The sequence below is a fragment of the Cetorhinus maximus genome, chromosome 9 (assembly GCF_964194155.1).
Source record: "Cetorhinus maximus chromosome 9, sCetMax3.hap1.1, whole genome shotgun sequence".
Lineage (NCBI taxonomy): Eukaryota > Metazoa > Chordata > Chondrichthyes > Lamniformes > Cetorhinidae > Cetorhinus > Cetorhinus maximus.
In genome coordinates this window covers 31,145,490-31,164,134 of record NC_135887.1, presented here as the reverse complement: position 1 = coordinate 31,164,134, position 18,645 = coordinate 31,145,490, and the positions used below count along the sequence as shown (strand labels likewise).

General features: G+C 43.4%; 1 protein-coding gene across 6 annotated transcripts in view; it reads right to left on the bottom strand.

The window, feature by feature from the left end:
- The window catches only part of hip1 (huntingtin interacting protein 1), a 299,671-nt gene that overhangs the window by 85,286 nt on the left and 195,740 nt on the right, over window positions 1-18,645 (bottom strand). For all 6 annotated transcript variants that reach the window (XM_078548458.1, XM_078548462.1, XM_078548459.1 and 3 more), the window contains one exon: window positions 16,323-16,398. In XM_078548458.1, the coding sequence (XP_078404584.1) occupies window positions 16,323-16,398 (76 nt within the window). The remainder of the gene's footprint in view (window positions 1-16,322; window positions 16,399-18,645) is intronic.

The following is an 18,645-nucleotide window of genomic DNA, read 5'->3' as shown; positions in this document are numbered from 1 at the left end:
TTTCACCCTGCCTTGCTCCCATCAAGAACTCATACAAAACAAAGCCAAGGTCCATTAACGTCACTGAAGAGAAAGAGAGTTCTGAACACCAGCTCAGGTCAAATTATTGCCGTACATAACGGCAAAATAGTCCAGAACAAGGGTATAACGGCTAATGGTAATTATTGGATCAGTCAGATCAAGAGCCGAGAGGAGAATGGGAGCTCAGGGCACAGGTCGGCACACCTGATTCATGGCCTGCAGGAAATTCTATCCATTAAAAAGAATGGCTTAGGCTTCAGAATTTCTGATCTGTGGTCCTGTCACACAAAGGGTTAAACAATAAGATTTGCCCTCCAGCTCCTTTTCTTATTCAAGCGCTAATATTAAACAAGGAAATTGTAAGAGCAGAGAAATAATGATAGATTTATTTAAGAGAGATCAGACTTAGAGTAGTAGTGTCAGCCATGGCTCAGTCAGAAGCATGCTCACCTCTGAATCACAAGTGCCACGCCAGGGCTTCAGGACAAAAATCTAGGCTGATAGTGCAATACTTCTCCCATTACTGCACTGGAGTGTTAGAGGTACTGTCTTTCAGATAAGACGTTAAGCCGAGACTCCATCCGCCTGCTCAGGTGGATGTAAAAGATCCCATGGCACTATTTCAAAGAAGAGCAAGGCAGTAATCACCAGTGTCCTGGCCAATATTTATCCCTCTATCAACATCACAAAAAAATGGCATCTGGATATTATCACATTGCTGTTTGTGGTCGCCACGTTTCCACAGTACAACAATGACTATGTTTCAAAGTATGCTTCATTGGCTAAAGGGTCCATTGGTTGTGAAAAGTACTTTATAAATACAAGTCTTTCTTTTTTCTTTTACTGTATGCAGTTTTGGATATCCCATTACAGAAAGGACAAAATTCATCACACACTTAAGAGTACAGATTCACCAGGATGGTGCCGCAGACAGAAAAGCACACTTGCGAGACAGCATATAGTGTCTTCAATATACTTGGTCAGAATGGAGATGTCTGGGTAACTCCTCTATCAATCACAGCGACAAACCAATACTGCAAGTGACTGAAATTCATTTCGCACACAAGTTCTGTTTGTCGCAGTTTATAAAAACTCCCTTCAAATAAACTCTGTAAATAAACTGTTCGCTTTGCTGTTTGCTGAAAAATGCACTGTTTGGCTGTGAGGAGAGGCCTGAAATACTAACAAAGTGAAGACCACCAAGAGGAGATTGAACAGATTTTGAAAGTTATGATAATTTTCCCTTGTTCACGCTACTTGGGAATTTAGTGGCAAGGGATTTACTAATTGGAGCATGGATTACAAAACAAGGAAGTTATGATGAGCCTTTATAAAACGCTGGTTCGGCCCTAACTGGACTAGTGCGTGCAAATCGGGGCATCATGCTTTAGGAAGGATATGAAGACACTCCAGCAGGTGCAGAAAAGATTTACAAGAATGGTTCCAGAGATGAAAGACAGCAGTTACGAGTATAGATTGGCAAAGCTCAGGCGGTTCTCCTTAGAGAAGAGAAGACTGAGAAGAGAGATGTTCAAAATCAAGAGGAGTTTGGCAGAGTAGATGGGGAGAAAATGTTCAGAAAATTGGTAGAAGGGTTGAGTACCAGAGGAACTGATTTAAGGTGATTGGCAAAAGGAGCCAATGGTAACAAGAGGAAAAACTTTATGCAGTTAGTGATTAAGGTCTGGAATGTATTGCTTGAGAGCATGGTGGAGACATAATCAATATTGGCTTTCAAAAGGGAATTGGATAATTCACAGAATCACAGTGCAGAAGAGGTCCTTCGGCCCATCGAGTCTGCACTGACACGTGAGAAACACCTGACCTACCTACCTAACCCCATTTACCAGCACTTGGCCCATAGCCTTGAATGTTATGACATGCCAGGTGCTCATCCAGGTACTTTTTAAAGGATGCGAGGCAACCCGCCTCCACCACCCTCCCAGGCAGTGCATTCCAGACCGAGACCAGCCTCTGGGTAAAAAAGTTTTTCCTCACATTCCCCCTAAACCTCCTGCCTTGAACTTATGTCCCCTTGTGACTGACCCTTCAACTAAGGGGAACAGCTGCTCCCTATCCACGCTGTCCATGCCCCTCATAATCTTGTATACCGCGATCAGGTTGCCCCACAGTCTTCTCTGCTCCAATGAAAACATCCCAAGTCTATCCAACCTCTCTTCATAACTTAAATGTTTCATCCCAGGCAACATCCTGGTGAATTATCTGGAGAAAAAAAAATTGCAGGGCTACAGAGAAAAGGCAGGGGTGTGGGGCTAGCTGAGTAGTTCTTACAGAGAGCCAGCACAGGCATAATGAGCCGAATGGCCTCCTTCTGTGCTGTAACCATTCTATGATTCTTCTAATTATTCTAAAATTGTCACAGAAATGGAATAAAGGGGTTAGCAGACATTTCTTATTTTTTGAAACGTGGATTGTTTTGCCACAGGTAGAGACCATTGCATGCTGTTCAATTTTGTCTTTGCAAATATTTGAAGCAAAGGTTTTGTTTGTGTTGGGCCGAATGGCCTCCTTCCATGCTGTAACAATTCTGCGATTTTGCCCTTTTCAGACCCACTGCCCCTGTGCCACAGACAGACAGCAGTGCCTATTGGCCGCTCTTAGAATTACAAATAGTCGGGTCCTTGACACCACAAGTGTTGTGGTATCTGCCTCTCAACATTAATCATGAATTATATGCCACCTGAAACAAAGACACTGAACATATACTTATCAATGTCAAGCCCCATTATGTTACCCAGGGGGAGTGACTGAGTCAGTCTGAGCAGTCTGGTGCAAACATGGAGCTGTTGTTCAAGGACAGAATAAAGCCCATAGAACCTTTCCTTCGAATGAAAAGATTCTAAGTGCTCCAAACCGAGAAACTCTTGAATAAAAGTCCATCTTCTGCCAGAAAAGCACTGCAAATACACATGTCTCTTTTGTAGGCAGCAGAATAGAAAGATGCATTGGTAATCTTCTCAGTGGGGTTTCCAAATACTGGCATTTGTTTGTTTTGCACATAGCTATACATCCTATACTGTAAGGTTAAACCCAGATTTCTACTCCTGTATAAAGTGCTAATTGGCTGCCTACCAAACAGTGCATTATAGCAAAAACCTCTTATACATACTTCCCGCGATTCCGTTAGGTATATCTGTACAGGGATTTAAATTAAGCTCGTTTGGTGCATCTCCAAGTTTTGCTCCAGTCTGATGAGAATTGTAGTGCTGTGCTGTGATTTCTTTATCAACAATTCTGTGTTCATAATTGCCACATGGTTACTTCACTGCCATATACAAGTGTAAACATGCGGGTACAGTGGCATAGTGGTTGTGTTACTGTACTAGTAATCTAGAAGCTTGGACTAATGATCCAAGATGTGAATTCAAATCCCACAGTAGTTGGGGAATTTAAATTCAGGAATTAAATAAATCTGTAATTTAAAAGCTAGCATCATTATTGTTGTAAAAACTCATCTGGTTCACTAATATCCTTTAGCGGAGGAAATCTATCAATCTTACCCAGTCCGGACAAAATGTGGCTCTTAATCATCCTCTGAAATGACCTGTCAACTGTATCAAATCACTACGAAAAACAAGAATAATAAAACCAGATGGACCACCCACCATCAATCCAGGCACCAGACAAGTGTCAGGAAGATATAATAATTTTCATAATGTGATTGGAATTTATTGTAAAGCAGAGTAATAGTGGGGTCTGTGTCTATGGGTGTGTACGCGTGCTCGTGCGTGTGCCTGTGATTTAATTGAATTAAAGGCAACTGGTCTAAAGGCTTTGATGTAACAGAAGATAAGCTAGGTTTGAAATGTTAAGTAGGTATAAAGGGAACATTTGCATTTTTAAATAAGCCAGGCTAGCTTGAATTGAAAAGAAGGGGTGAAACATTTCAACTAGTCAGGAGAAGTTAAGAAACGCCTGTGTTTATTTTTCCCAAAGATTACAGGTAACATTGGTGCTTTGATAGATTTTTATTATTAGAGGTAAAGTCCAAAGACATTGTGAAACAATGAGAATTTGCATTCAAAGGGGAAATCTGTATAAAGGACATGAGGTTGTGTGTAGGAAAGAAAGAATTCTAAGATCTACAAATGTGAAAAGCCTCCAGTATCTAAACCTCAAACTGTCCACAAGGAACTGAAGCTGAGAAAAACTCGCTTTGAATTTGACTGTTCAGAGTATTGTGTGTTACTTTGCCTGGGTCTTTTAAAATCTATGTGACTTACTGTTGCCTTAACGGAGGTATAACTGGGGGTTAGATTAATTAGGGGATTTGGAAGTTATCATCGTGGTAATTTGTAGATCTATGTATGTGCTTAAAATCACTTCTTCTATTAATAAAGGTTTAATTTAATTTTGTAAGAAACCTATTAGCCTCGGTGGTCTTATTACAACTGAATTCAAAGCACGCATCTCGAAATACATACAAATTGCAAATAGTTGTGGCAACTGCTTCAAGTTTCCCTCTGGGATTTGAGCAGCTTGGCATTTACCATCTACCTGCCATAGCACAAGACTAAGGCATGCCAGTACAAATGACCCTCCAGAGTCCTCCTTGATTGGGACTTATGCCTAAATTGGGAGACCTGCACCACAGCCAAGACAATCACAGGCTGATGTAGCCATACTCAAAGAATCATATCTTTCAGCCAACATCCCAAACTCCAAAATTACCAGCCTGGCCCATCTTCTGCCCTCCCACAGGCAGAACAAGCTCACCGGAGCTGACAGCACACTGATAGACAGTTGGGAGGGTGCTGCCCTGGCAGTTTTCAAAATCGACTCAGACTCCATGGAGGTTTCATGGCATCAGGTCAAAAATGGGCAAGTAAACCTTCTGAAGATTACCACTCTCGCTCAGCTGATGAATCAGTACTCCACGTTGAACACCACTTGGAAGAAGCACCAAAGATAGCAAGGGCACACAATGTATTCTGGGTGGGGGGCTTAAACATCCATCATCAAGTGTAGCTTGGTGGGCCCACTACGGACTGAGTCCTGAAAAAAATGGCTGAGACACCGTTGCTGTAACAGGTGGTGAGAGAACCAACATGAGGGAAATGTCTACTTGACCTAGTAGTGCCTTTAATATAACAAAATGAAAAAGGAGCATTGTAAAACAAAGTATGACAACGAGCCTCACCAATCGACCTGTCCAAGCTGCAGCTGTCCATGGCAGAGCAAACGAGTGCAGCCGAGGAGACTGAGTGCAGACTTGGAGTTTGATGAGAGGTGGAGTTCGGTGAAGGCAGGGGAAGGAGCTGTTTGTTTCCTTTTTCTATATTCTCACTCTGTAGGAATCGCTTCTTGCTCTACTACAGGGAAAGGAGTTTGGTGAATATCTGGTGAGTGGCTAAGGTCTATTCTATTCCTAAGGTTTAAAATAGGATACAAATTGGTGCTAAAGTTAATAAAATAGATTTAAAAAACAACATAAATAAGTGAATAATATAATTAAGTAGTTATTTAAAACATATTAAGGGTGGCAAGACAGGTGATGTGTCAAGGCTGCAGCATGTGGGAGCTCCTGGATAACATTATGATCCAGGGCAAACACGTCTGCAGCAAGTGTTTGCAGCTCGAGGAACTTCGGCTCAGAGTCAATGAGTTGGAGGCTGAGCTGCAGACTCTGCGACACATCAGGGAGGGGCAAAGTTACCTGGATGCTTTGTACCAGAAGGCAGTCACACCACTTCGTATAGGGTCTTCTGATTTGGTCAATGGTCAGGGATAGGACGGTGTGACTGCGAGTGAGGCAGGTAAGGGGGCCCAGAGGACAGGAATGCAGGAGTGTGAGCCTCTGCAATCATCCAATAGGTTCGAGGTTCTCTCAGCTTGTTTGGACGAGAACGGGGGCTGCAGAGTGGATGAGCAAACTGACCATAACAATTTTGTAGCAGTAGCAGTAGTAGATGACAGTATAGTCAGCGGGATTGACACTGTTCCCCGCAGCAAAGTGCAAGAGTCAGGCGGCTGTGTTGCCTGTTCGGTGTCAGGGTTCGGAACATCTGCTCAGGGGTGGAGAAGAACTTGCAATGGGGAGGGTGGTGGTGGGGGGGGGGGAGATCCAGCTGTCGTGGTGCATATAGGTACCAATGGTATAGTTATAACAAGGAAAGAGGTTCTGCACAGTGAGTATGAGGAGCTAGGTACTAAATTGAAAAGCAGAACCTCAAAAGGTTATAATCTCTGGATTATTACCTGAGCCGTATGCAAATTGGCATAAAATTAAAGAGACGAACACATGGCTCAAAGAGTGGTGTGGGAGAAGTGGTTCTGGCACTGGCACCAGTATTGGGGAAAGTGGGAGCTGTACTGTTGGGACAGTCTACACCTGAACCGGGCTAGGACCAGTGTTCTTGTGAACCGCATAACCAGGGAAGTAGAGCAGGTTTTTAACTAAATAGTGGGGGCAAGGGATCAAATGTGGAAAGATGTGGTATATCTAAGAGTAGAGACAAGGCAAAGGGGAAGAATAGTAATATGGGAAATGAGGGTCAGAGAATAACAGGGACAGAGGGAAAAACCTAAGAATGCACCAAGGATCAAGACTAGATGTCACAAAGATAACAAAAAGACAAAACAAAAGGCTCTGTATCCGAATGTGCGTATCATTTATAACAAAGTAAACAAATTGATCACACACACTGAAGTAAATAAATATTATCTGATTGCCATTATGAAGACATGGCTGCAGGATGACGAGGATTGGGCCCTGAATATTGAGAGGTATATGACTGTCAAGAAGAGTAGGAAGCTAGGTAAAGGTGGAGGGGTCACACTGTTAATCAAGGATGGCATTTATCCAATAGAGATGACCTTGGTTCAAGAGATCAGGATGTAGAATCAGTTTGGGTGGAGATGAGGAATAGCAGGGGAAAGAAGTCACTGGTGGGAGTGCTCTACAGACCCCCTAACAGTAACCACAATGTAGGACAAAGTATACAAGAAGAAATGTTGGGTGCTTGTGATAAAGGGGCAGCAATAATCATGGGTGACTTTAACTACATATAAACTGGAAAAATCAGATCGGCAGTAATAGCCTGGATAAGGAGTTCATTGAATGCTTTTGAGATAGTTTCTTAGAGCAGCACATCCTGGAAACAACCAGAGAGCAGGTTATATTAGACTTGGTGTTGTGTAATGTGACGATTAATTAACGGCCTCATGGTAAAGGCATCCTTAAGTAGCAGTGACCACAATATGATTGAATTTTACATCCAGTATGAAAGGGAGAACAGTGGGTCTAAAACTAGTATTTTAAACTTAAATAAGGGCAACTATGTGGGCATGAAAGCTGAGCTAGCTCAAGTTAACTGGAATACTAGGCTAGGGGATAAGATCAATACAAAACAGTGGCAGACATTTAAGGGGATATTTCAGAATACTCTAAGTATATCCCTACTATTAAAAAAAAATTCTAAAGGGAGGACCCACCATCCAAGCTTAACTATAGTTAGGGAAAGCATCAACTTTAAGGAAAAAGCAGATAATTGCTTAAGGATGAGTGGCAGGTCAGATAATTGGTCAGAACATCAAGAACAGTAGAGAATGACTAGAAGTTTAATCAGGAAAATGAAATTAGAGTATGAGAGGAAGCTAGTTAGAAATGTAAAAATGGATAAAAAAAACCTGGACCAGATGGATTACACCCCAGAGTTCTGAAGGGGATAGCTGAAGAGATAGTGGAGGCGTTAGTGGTGATCTTTCAGGAATCACTGGAGTCAGGGAGGGTCCTAGAGGACTGGAAAATTGCTAATGTAACCCCCCTGTTTAAAAAGGGAGTGAGGCAAAAGACGGGAAATTACAGGACGATTAGCCTGACCTCGGTCGTTGGTAAGATTTTAGAGCCCATTATTAAGGATGAGATTTCAGAATACTTGGAAGTGCATGGTAAAATAGGGCAAAGTCAGCATGGTTTCATCAAGGGGAGGTCATGCCTGACAAATCTGTTAGAATTCTTTGAGGAGGTAACGAGTAGGTTAGACAAAGGAGAGCCAATGGATGTTATCTACTTGGACTTCCAGAAGGCCTTTGACAAGGTGCTGCACAGGAGGCTGCTCAGTAAGATAAGAGCCCATGGTGTTAGAGGCAAGGTATTAGCATGGATAGAAGATTGGCTGTCTGGAAGGAGGCAGAGAGTGGGGATAAGGGGGTCCTTCTCAGGATGGCTGCCGGTGACCAGTGGAGTTCCGCAGGGGTCACTGTTGGGACCACAACTTTTCACTTTATACATTAATGATCTAGATGAAGGAACTGAGGGCATCCTGGCTAAGTTTGCAGATGATAAAAAGATAGGTGGAGGGACAGGTAGTATTGAGGAGGCGGGGAGGCTGCAGAAGGATTTGGACAGGTTAGGAGAATGGGCAAAGAAGTGGCAGATGGAATACAACGTGGGCAAGTGTGAGGTCATGCACTTTGGTAGGAAGAATAGAGGCATGGACTATTTTCTAAATGGGGAGAGAATTCAGAAATCTGGAGTGCAAACGGACTTGGGAGTCCTAGTCCAGGATTCTTGCAGGTTAACTTGCAGGTTGAGTCGGTAGTTAGGAAGGCAAATGCAATTCTGGCATTTATTTCGAGAGGACTAGAATATAAGAGCAGGGATGTGCTGCTGAGGCTTTATAAGGCTCTGGTCAGACCACATTTAGAATATTGTGAGCAATTTTGGGCCCCGTATCTCAGGAAGGATGTGCTGGCCCTGGAGAGGGTCCAGAGGAGGTTCACGAGAACGATCCCAGGAATGAATGGCTTAACATATGAGGAACGTTTGAGGACTCTGGGCCTATACTCGATGGAGTTTAGAAGGATGAGGGGGGATCTGATTGAAACTTACAGAATACTGAAAGGCCTGGATAGAGTGGACGTGGGGAAGATGTTTCCATTAGTAGGAGAGACTAGGACCCCAGGGCACAGCCTCAGAGTAAAGGGAAGATCTTTTAGAACAGAGATGAGGAGAAACTTCTTTAGCCAGAGAGTGGTGAATCTATGGAATTCATTGCCACAGAAGGCTGTGGAGGCCAGGTCATTGAGTGTATTTAAGACCGAGATGGATAGGTTCTTGATTGGTAAAGGGATCAAAGGTAACGGGGAGAAGGCGGGAGAATGAGGTTGAGAAACTTATCAGCCATGATTGAATGGCGGAGCAGACTCAATGGGCCAATTGGCCTAATTTCTGCTCCTATGTCTTATGGTCTTATGGATAGCAAGAGTTTCTACAGGTTTTTAAACAGGAAAAGAGTAGATAAAGTGGGTGTTGGTCCTCTAGAGAGTGAGAATGGGGAGTTAATAGTAGATAATAAGGAAATGGCGGATGAAATGGAACAAATATTTTGCTTCTGTCTTCATTATACAGGATATAAAAAACATTTCAGTAATAGCTGTAAACCAGGAGGTGGAGGGGAGAGAGGAACTTGGTGAAATTACAATCACTAGGAAAGCAATGCTGAGCAAACCAATGGGCTGACAAGTCTCCGGGTCCTGATGAACTTCATCCTGAGGTCTTAAAAGAGGTGGCTAATGAGGCAGTAGATGCATTGGCATTAATTTTCCAAAGTTCCATGGACTCTGGAAAGGTTCCATCAGGCTGGAAAGTAGCAAATATAACCCCTCTCTCTATTCAAGAAGGGAGGGAAGCAGAAAACAGAAAACTACAGGCCAGTTAGCTTGACAACTGTCGTGGGGAAGATGTTAGAGTCAATCATTAAAGAGATTATAGCTGGGCACTGAGGAAAGCTCAAGGTAATTGGGAAGAGTCAGCATGGTTTTATGAAAGGGAAATCATGTTTAACCAATTTATTAGAGTTCTTTGAAGGAGTAACATGCCCTGTGGATAAAGGGGAGCCCATAGACATACTGTACTTGGATTTCAAGAAGGCATTTGATAAGGTGCCACATCAAAGGTTATTACAGAAAGTAAAAGCTCATGGTGTGGTGGGTAACATGTTAGCTTGGATACAGGATTGGTAAAAAAAGAGTATGCATAAATGGGTCTTTGCCTGACTGGCAGGAGGTGACTCGTGGGGTCCCGCAGGGGTCTGTGCTAGGGTTTTTACAATTTACATCAATCACTTAGATGAGGGGAATGAAGGCATGGTAGCTAAAATTGCAGAGGACACAAAGATATGTGGAAAAGTATGTAGTGAAGGAGACATAAGGAGTTTGCAGACGGATATGGATAAGTTGAGTGAGGGGGCAAAAATCTGGCAGATGGAGTATAATGTGGAAAAACATGAAATTGTTCACTTTGGCAGGAAGGACAAAAAAGCAGAGTATTACTTAAACAGAGAACTTCTGCAGAATTCTGAGGTGCAGAGGGATCTAGATGTTCTCATACAGGAGTCACAAAAAGTTAGTATACAGGCACAGCACATAATCAAGAAGGCTAATGGAATGCTATCCTTTATTACAAAAGGAATTGAACATGAACATAGGGATGTTATGCTTCAGTTATACAGGGGACTGGTGAGACTGCACCTCGAATACTATGTGCAATTTTGCTCTCCTTACTTAAGGAAGGATGTAAATGTGTTGCAGGCGGTTCAGAGGAGGTTCACTGGATTGATACCTGGAATGAGCGGGTTGTCTTGTAAGGATATGATGGGCAGGTTGGGCTTGTTTCCACTGGAGTTTAGAAGAGTGAGGGGTGACTTGATTTTAGTATAGAAGATCCGGAATGGTCTTGAGAAGGTGAACTTGTTTCCTCTTGTGGGTGAGTCCAGAACTAGGGGGCACTGTTTTAAAATTAGTGGTCACTCTTATGGGACAGAGATGAGAATTTTTTTCTCTCAAATGGTTGTGCGACTTTGGAACACTCTGCCTCAGAAGGCGGTGGAAGCGAGGGTCACTGAATACTTATAAGGCAGAGGTAGATAGATTGTTAGACAATGCTCATATGATTGATAGGGGTGGCCACCTGTGGAGACAAGGTCCCATCTTTACACTGAGGACACCCTCCATAGCATTGTGTGGCACTATCACCATGCTAAATGGGATAGATTTGGAGCAGAATAGTTCTAAACTAGCAATCCATGAGGCACTAAGAGCCACAAGCAGCAGCAGAATTATATACCACCATAATCTATAATCAAGGCCCCACATATCTGTCACTCTACCATTACCATCAAGCCAGGAAACCAACCCTGGCTCAATGGGGTGTGTAGAAGAGTATGCCATGAGAAGCACCTGGCATACATAAAAATTATTTGCCAACCTGGTGAAGCTACAACGCAGGATTGCATGCATCCTTATCAGAGGAAGCAGCATGATATGGACAAAGCTAAGCAATCCCACAACCAACAGATCAGGTCAAAGTTTGGCAGTCCTGCTACATCCAGACGACAATTAAACAATTAATGGGAGGAAGAGGGTCCATGAATATCTCCATCTCACTGATGGGGGAGCCCAGGTGATCAGTTCAAAAGATGATGTGACGCATTATAACTATTTTCAGCCAGAAGTGCAAATGCTCCATCTTGGCCTTCTCCTGAGGTCCCCAGCATCACAGCAGCCTGCCTTCAGTGAATTCAATTTACTCCAGGGTATCAAGAAACAGTTGAGCACATTGGATATAGCTATTAACCCTGACAATATCCTGATTGTAATGCTGAAGATTTGTGGTCCAGAACTAGATGTGCCTCCAGACAAGCTGCTCCAATACAACTACAACACTGGCATCTGCACGACAATGTGGAAGATTGTCCAGGTATGCCCTGTAGGACAGATGCAACCAGGCCATTTATTGCCCCGTTACCCAACTCTCCATCATGAGCAATTGGACGGAAGGTGTTGTCAACAGTGCTATCAAGCGGCCCTTACTCACCTATTACCTGCTCACTGATCATCAACTTGGATTCTGCCAGAAGCACAGAGTTCCAGACCTCATTACAGCCTTGGTTCAAACATGGTCCAAACGTGAATAGAAGAGCTGAAACCTAGAGGTAGGGTGGAAGTGACTGCACTTGACATCAAGGCAACATTTGACCAAGCGTGGCATCAAGGAAGCTGAAGTCAACGGGAATCAGTGGAAATGCTCCACTGGTTGGAGTCATATCTAGCATAAAGGAAGATGGTTATGGCTGTTAAAGGCCAATTATCTTAGCCCCAGGTCAAGATACATGGCCTCCTCAGTGTCCTAGGCTCAACCATTGCCAGGTGCTACATCAGTGACATTCCCTCCATTGTAAGGTTAAAATTGGTGACATTCATTGATGATTGCAGTGTTCAATTTCATTCTCAACTCCTCAGATACCGAAGCAGTCTGTGTCCGCATGCAGCGAGACCTGGACAACATTTGGGCTTGAACTGATAAGTAGTAAGTAACATTTGTGCCACTTAAGTGCCAGGTAATGACCATCTCCAACAAGAGAGAATCTAACCATCTCCCCTTGCCTTTGAACAGTATAATTATCATTAAATCCTCCACCATCAACACCTTGGGGGTCACCACTGACCAAAATCTTAACTGGCGGCAAGGTGAGAGTGACTGCTCTTAACCATCAAGGCAGCTTTGACAGAGTGTGGCATCAGGGAGCCCAAGCAAAACTGGAGTCAATGGGAATCGGGGGGAAAAACTCTCCGCTGGTTGGAGTCATACCTAGCACAAAAGGAAGATGGTTGTGGTTGTTGGAGGTCAATCATCTCAGTTCCAAGGCATCATTGCAGGAGGAGTTCCTCAGGGTAATGTCCTCGGACCAACCATCTTCAGCTGCTTCATCAATGACCTTCCTTCCATCGTACACATTCACAATTCCTCAGATACTAAAGCAGACCATGTCCAAATGCAACAAGACCTGGACAATATCCAGGTTTGGGCTGACAAATGGCAAGTAACATTCGCGCCACACAAGTGCTGGGCAGTGACCATCTCCAACAAGAGAGAATCTAACCATCGCCCGCTGACATTCAATGCCATTACCAGAGCTGAATCTCCCACTATCAACATCCTGGGGGCTTACCATTGACCAGAAACTGAACTGGACTAGCCATATAAATACTATGGCTACAAGATCAGGTCAGAGGCTAGGAATCATGCGGCAAGTAACTCACCTCCTGATTCCCCAAAGCCTGTCCACCATCTGCAAGGCACAAGTCAGGAGCATGATGGAATACTCTCCACTTGCCTGGATAAGTGCAGCTCCCATAGCATTCAAGAAGCTTGACACCATCCAGGACAAAGCAGCCCGCTTGATTGGCACCCCATCCACAAACAATCATTCCCTCCACCACTGGCATACAGTGGCAGCAGTGTGTACCCACAAGATGCGCTGCAGGAACTCACCAAGGCTCCTTAAACAGCACCTTCTAAACGCACAACTGCTACCATCTAGAAGGGCAAGGGCACCAGACACTTGGGAACACCATCACCTGGAAGTTTCCCTCCAAGCCACTCACCATCCTGACTTGAAAATATATCGCCATTCCTTCACTGTCGCTGCTTCAAAATCCTGGAGCTCCTTTCCTAATAGCACTGTGGGTGTATCTACACCACATGGACTGCAGCAGTTCAAGGCAGCAGCTCGAGGGCAATAAATCCTGGCCTAGCCAGCCACACCCTTATATCGTGAATGAATAAGAAAAATCAACCACATAAATACTGTGGTTTCAAGAGCAGGTCACTCGCTGGGTATTTCGTGCCAAGTAATTCAGCTCCTAACTCACCAAATCCTTTCCAACATCGACACTGCACAAGGAGTACTCCACACTTGCTTGGGGAGATGCAGCTCCAACAGCACAAACTAGACACAATCCAGGATAAAGCAGACCGCTTGATTGGCACCCCATCCACCACCTTAAATATTTACTCCCTTCACTAGAGCACCATGGCAGCAGTGTGTACCATCTGCAAGATGCACTGCAGTAACCCGCCAAGGTTGCTTTGACATCATCATTCTATGACTCTAGCACCTCCAAACACGTTCTTCTGAGTGGTACAGATCACAAGTGCATCACTACCTGCAAGTTTCCTTCCAAGTCGCACTCTATCCTAACTTAGAATTATATTGTTGTTCTTTCATCGTCAAGGACTCAAAACTCTTGAATTGCCTCTCTAACAGCACTACAAGTGCACCTGCACCAAACAAAGTGCAGCGGTTCAAGGCGGCATTCACCATCACAATCTCAATGGCAATTAGTGATGGGCATCACATGCTGGCCTTGTCAGCAGTGCCTACATCACACGAGTGAATTTTTAAAAAACATTAATTACAAAGTAAGTGCCCGGTAATGTCTCAATCTATGGGAACAATGACCTCAGGCAAACATCTCCATAGAAGCTGTACACTGGTTACTTTCTGCCAAGAACATTACATCATGAAGGCTCATAACCGTTGTCCAGTAAAATTGGTACTAGTTCTCTTTTCAGTCACTTGATGCTACAGATCTTGAATATTGCTGAAAAGAGAGACACATTGCCAAAGCTTTTTGTCTCAGGACAGGACACAAGAATGCCAAATTTCAAATGACCACAACAATTTATACTACAGAAGAAAAGGGTGCTGATTAGTTAGCAAGTCAATACTGATTGGCCGAGATGTTGCCCATGGAGAAAGCAATGCTCCCAACTAATTCAAAAAAGGCGCAAGGCTTGAACACATTCCTTTTGTTTGCAAAGAACAGGTCCCTGCATATCAATCTATGTCACTTCTATCGAATGTAAATAAATCATGTTACCAGCTTGACTGATTATCTTAAACTGGTTGTTAGCATAGCTATTAGCAACTCATTCCATGATTGGGCAGCATTTGCTGAATCACATCTAACAGTAGACACTTTGTTAGACCCAGGTACACAGATCATTAAAATGTCATTAACAGGTACAGAAAATAATCAAAAAGGCTAACAGAATACTGGTCTTTATATCTAGAGGACTCAAATGCAAATACAAAGCCCTGGATAGATTGAGAGCAGTTCTGGGCACCGCAAATCGGGAAAGATATATTGACCTAGGAGAGGGAGCAGCACAGTTTTACCAGAATGATACCTGGATTTCTAAGGGTTAAATTATGAGACAAGATTAGCAAAGAATGGTAGAAGTTTAGAACTCTCTTCCACAAATGGCAATTGCTGCTTGATCAATTGCTAAGTTTACACTGGCGATTGATAGATTTTTGTTAAGCAATTATATTCAGGGATATGGGGCAATGGCATGTAGCTGGATTATGTGAAAAATCAACCATGATCTCAGATGGATGACAGAGCAGGCTCGAAAAGCAAAACAGTCTACTTTTGTTCCTATGTTCAAATGCTACACCACACAATATAAGTGAGAGAACAGAGGTTATTTTATTTCCACAAAATATTATTTTGCATCTCTACACCTCTTGTTTTGGCACTGCAATTGAAACTGACAAAATGCTTCTTCTCCCACATGACAAAATACTGTTCTCACGCTGAATATTTAGACAATGGGAGTCTCTACAGCCCTGGCGGACATTATCATCATCTCAAATGACGAAGTAACCTACCCACTACCTGTTATATGATAAACTCTGGAGCTGGGTTGTGTTCAATGCTAGCTATTCTAAAGTGGCTTACAAAAGCATCTAAACCTCTAAGTGCATAACTATTTTGTAACATAGTCATCTTGGCATTTGTTCAGATTCGTTTCTAAAAAAATCAGTGGCCACAAGGTGGCTCCTGCCACTCAACACTACTAAATGTTTTCTAGGCTTCAAGAATAAGTGCAACTGCATTTTCTATACATCATGATTGATGTAGCAATCCAAGCACAGTGTTATCATGCACAAGACTACGAGATCCACATTTCAAAATATGTTGGCCTCATTTGGCATTTTAATCCATTATATTCAGAGTTTATATTATTTCACTGCCTATGAAGTGCAATAGTATGAAGCAGCAGATAAGTGTCCTACTTTAGAACAGTATGCTATGAGAGCTTTTTCTGATGCCCTGGAAGTCATTCCAATGTCACTGGCAGAAAACAGTGGTTATAACCAGATCCAGACAATGACAGAGGTTCGAGCTAGACAAGTGAAGGAGAAAAATTTTGTACTGGGAATAGATTGTTTACACAAAGAGACGAACGATATGAGAAAACAATTCTAATTGGAAAGAAACAGCAGATTTCTTTGGCTACCCAAGTCATAAAAATGATATTGAAAATTGATGATTTGAAAACAGTCTGCAAGCTGCCAACTGAACACACATCAACTGGTGTTGGTGTTATCATCTCCTTCTCAGCAGTAACAATTTAAATGTTTGCTTTCTACAGAACGTGCATGAATGGCATATCAGTCTATTTTTAATCTTCAAAAGGAGCTTACCTCTGGGAGCTGTGGAATCTGGATCAGCCGCTTGAAATATTGCAAGTTGCTGGATCTATAAAATAATTCTTTCAGTCTAGAAAAAAAGCAGTAAAAAACTAAGTGCACAAATGCCATTAAAGATTGAATTCGCGTTTAAGCCAAACTGACCTCTACTTTGCAAGGCTGAACTCCAACTCTGACACTTCCTCCTACCTCCCCCTGGATCATGACCCCACCACCCAACATCAAACCATTGTTTCCAGGACAGTCACTGATCTCATCTCCTCTGGTGATCTTCCCTCCATGGCTTTCCACCTCACTTTCCCAATGCCATACGGATCTCTTCTACCTCCTTCCCAAGATCCATAAACAGGACTGCCCTGATAAACCTGTCTCTTCGGTCTGTTCCTGCCGCAGTGAACTGATTTCTCAGTGTCATATTCAACTTGGAACGTTAACTCTGCTTCTCTCTCCACAGTCGCTGCCAGACCTACTGAGCATTTTCAGCAATGTTTTTATTTCAGATTTCCAGCATCTTTTGCTTTTTGAAAAAGCAATATTTTGCTTCCTACCTACATCCATGACGCTTCTGATGTCCTCCGACAGTTTCCAATTTCCTGACCCTAACCGCCTCCGCTTCACCATGAACATCCAATCTCTCTACACATCCATCTCCCACCAGGACTGTCTGAGGGCTCTCTGCTTCTTCCTTGAATGGAGGCCCAAACAGCATCCTCCTCTGCCAGGCTGAACTTGTTCACTCATTGAACAATTTTTCCTTTAATTTGTCTCACTTCCTCCAAAAAAAAAAGGTGCTGCTATGGGCACCTGTTTATGCCCAGGCTATGCCTGTCTTCTTATGGGATAGGTGGAATGTTCCTTCTTCCGGTCCTAAATGGGGACGCTCCCTCAACTCTTTTTCTGGTACACCGATGACTATCAGTGTCAAACAAACATACAAAATAGAAGGGCGGCATTCGGCCCCTCAAGTCTGCTCCACCATTCAATAAAATCATGGCTGATCTGTTTGTGTTTCCAATTCCACATTCCCAACTACCCTCATAACTTTTGATTCCCTCGTCTAACAAGTATCTACCTAACTCCACCTTAAAAATGTTCAATGACCGCACCACCACCACTTTGAGACAGAGAGTTCCAAAGTCGCACAACGCTCAAAAAATTTTTCCTCATATCTGTCCTAAAAGGGCACCCCCTAATTGTAAAACAGCGCCCCCTAGTTCTGGACTTACACACAAGACAAAACAACCCCTCCATGTCCACTTTGTAGAGACCATTCAGGATCTTATATACTTCAATCAAGTCGCCCTTCACTCTTCTAAACTCCAGTGGAAACAAGCCCAGTCTGTCCAACCTTTCCTCATAAGAGGACCCACTTATTCCTGGCATCGATCTAGTAAACCTCCTCTGAACTGCCTCCAACACTCTTACATCCTTCCTTAAATACTGTGGCTACAAGAGCAGGCCAGAGGCTGGGAATTCTGCAGCAAATAGTTCACCTCCTGACTCCCCAAAGCCTGCCCACCATCTACAAGGCATAAGTCAGGAGAGTGATGGAATACTCCCCACTCGCCTGGATGAATGCAGCTTCAACACTCAAGAAGCTTGACACCATCCAAGACAAAGCAGCCGACTTGATTGGCACCCTATCCACCACCTACAAAATATATTCCTTCCACCACTGAGGCACAGTGGCAGCAGTGTGTACCATCTACAAGATGCACTGCAGCAACTCACCAAGGCTCCTTCGACAGCACACGACCTCTTCCCCATAGAAGGGCAAGGGCAGCAGATGCATGAGAACATCACGACCTGCAAGCTCCCCTCCAAGTCACACACCATCCTGACTTGGAACTATGTCACCGTTCTTCACTGTCGCTGGGTCAAAATCTTGGGACTCCCTTCTTGACTGCACTGTGGGTGTACCTATACCACATGGGCTGAAGCACTCAAAGCTGTGGCTCAAGGGCAATTAAGGGTGGGCAATAAGCGCTGGTGTAGCCAGCAACATGCACATCCAGTGAAAGAATAAAAGAAGTCCAGTGCCCCTGGATGTCAAGGGGCTTAAAGGAGAAAATAGAAGGAAAAAAAGGAGGGAAGCTTGTGACAGACACCAAGTGTTCAATACTGCAAAAAAACGTACGAGTATAAAAAGTATAGGCGCTGAATTAAAAAGGAAATTAGGAAAGCAAAAGGTGGGCATGAAAAAATATTGACAAGTAAAATGAAGCAAAACCCATGGATTTTGTATTGGTCACCCATTTCACTTTCTGTACAGGAGAATGGGGAAAAGCATGGCAGCAGAGCAGAGCAAGCAAGCGTG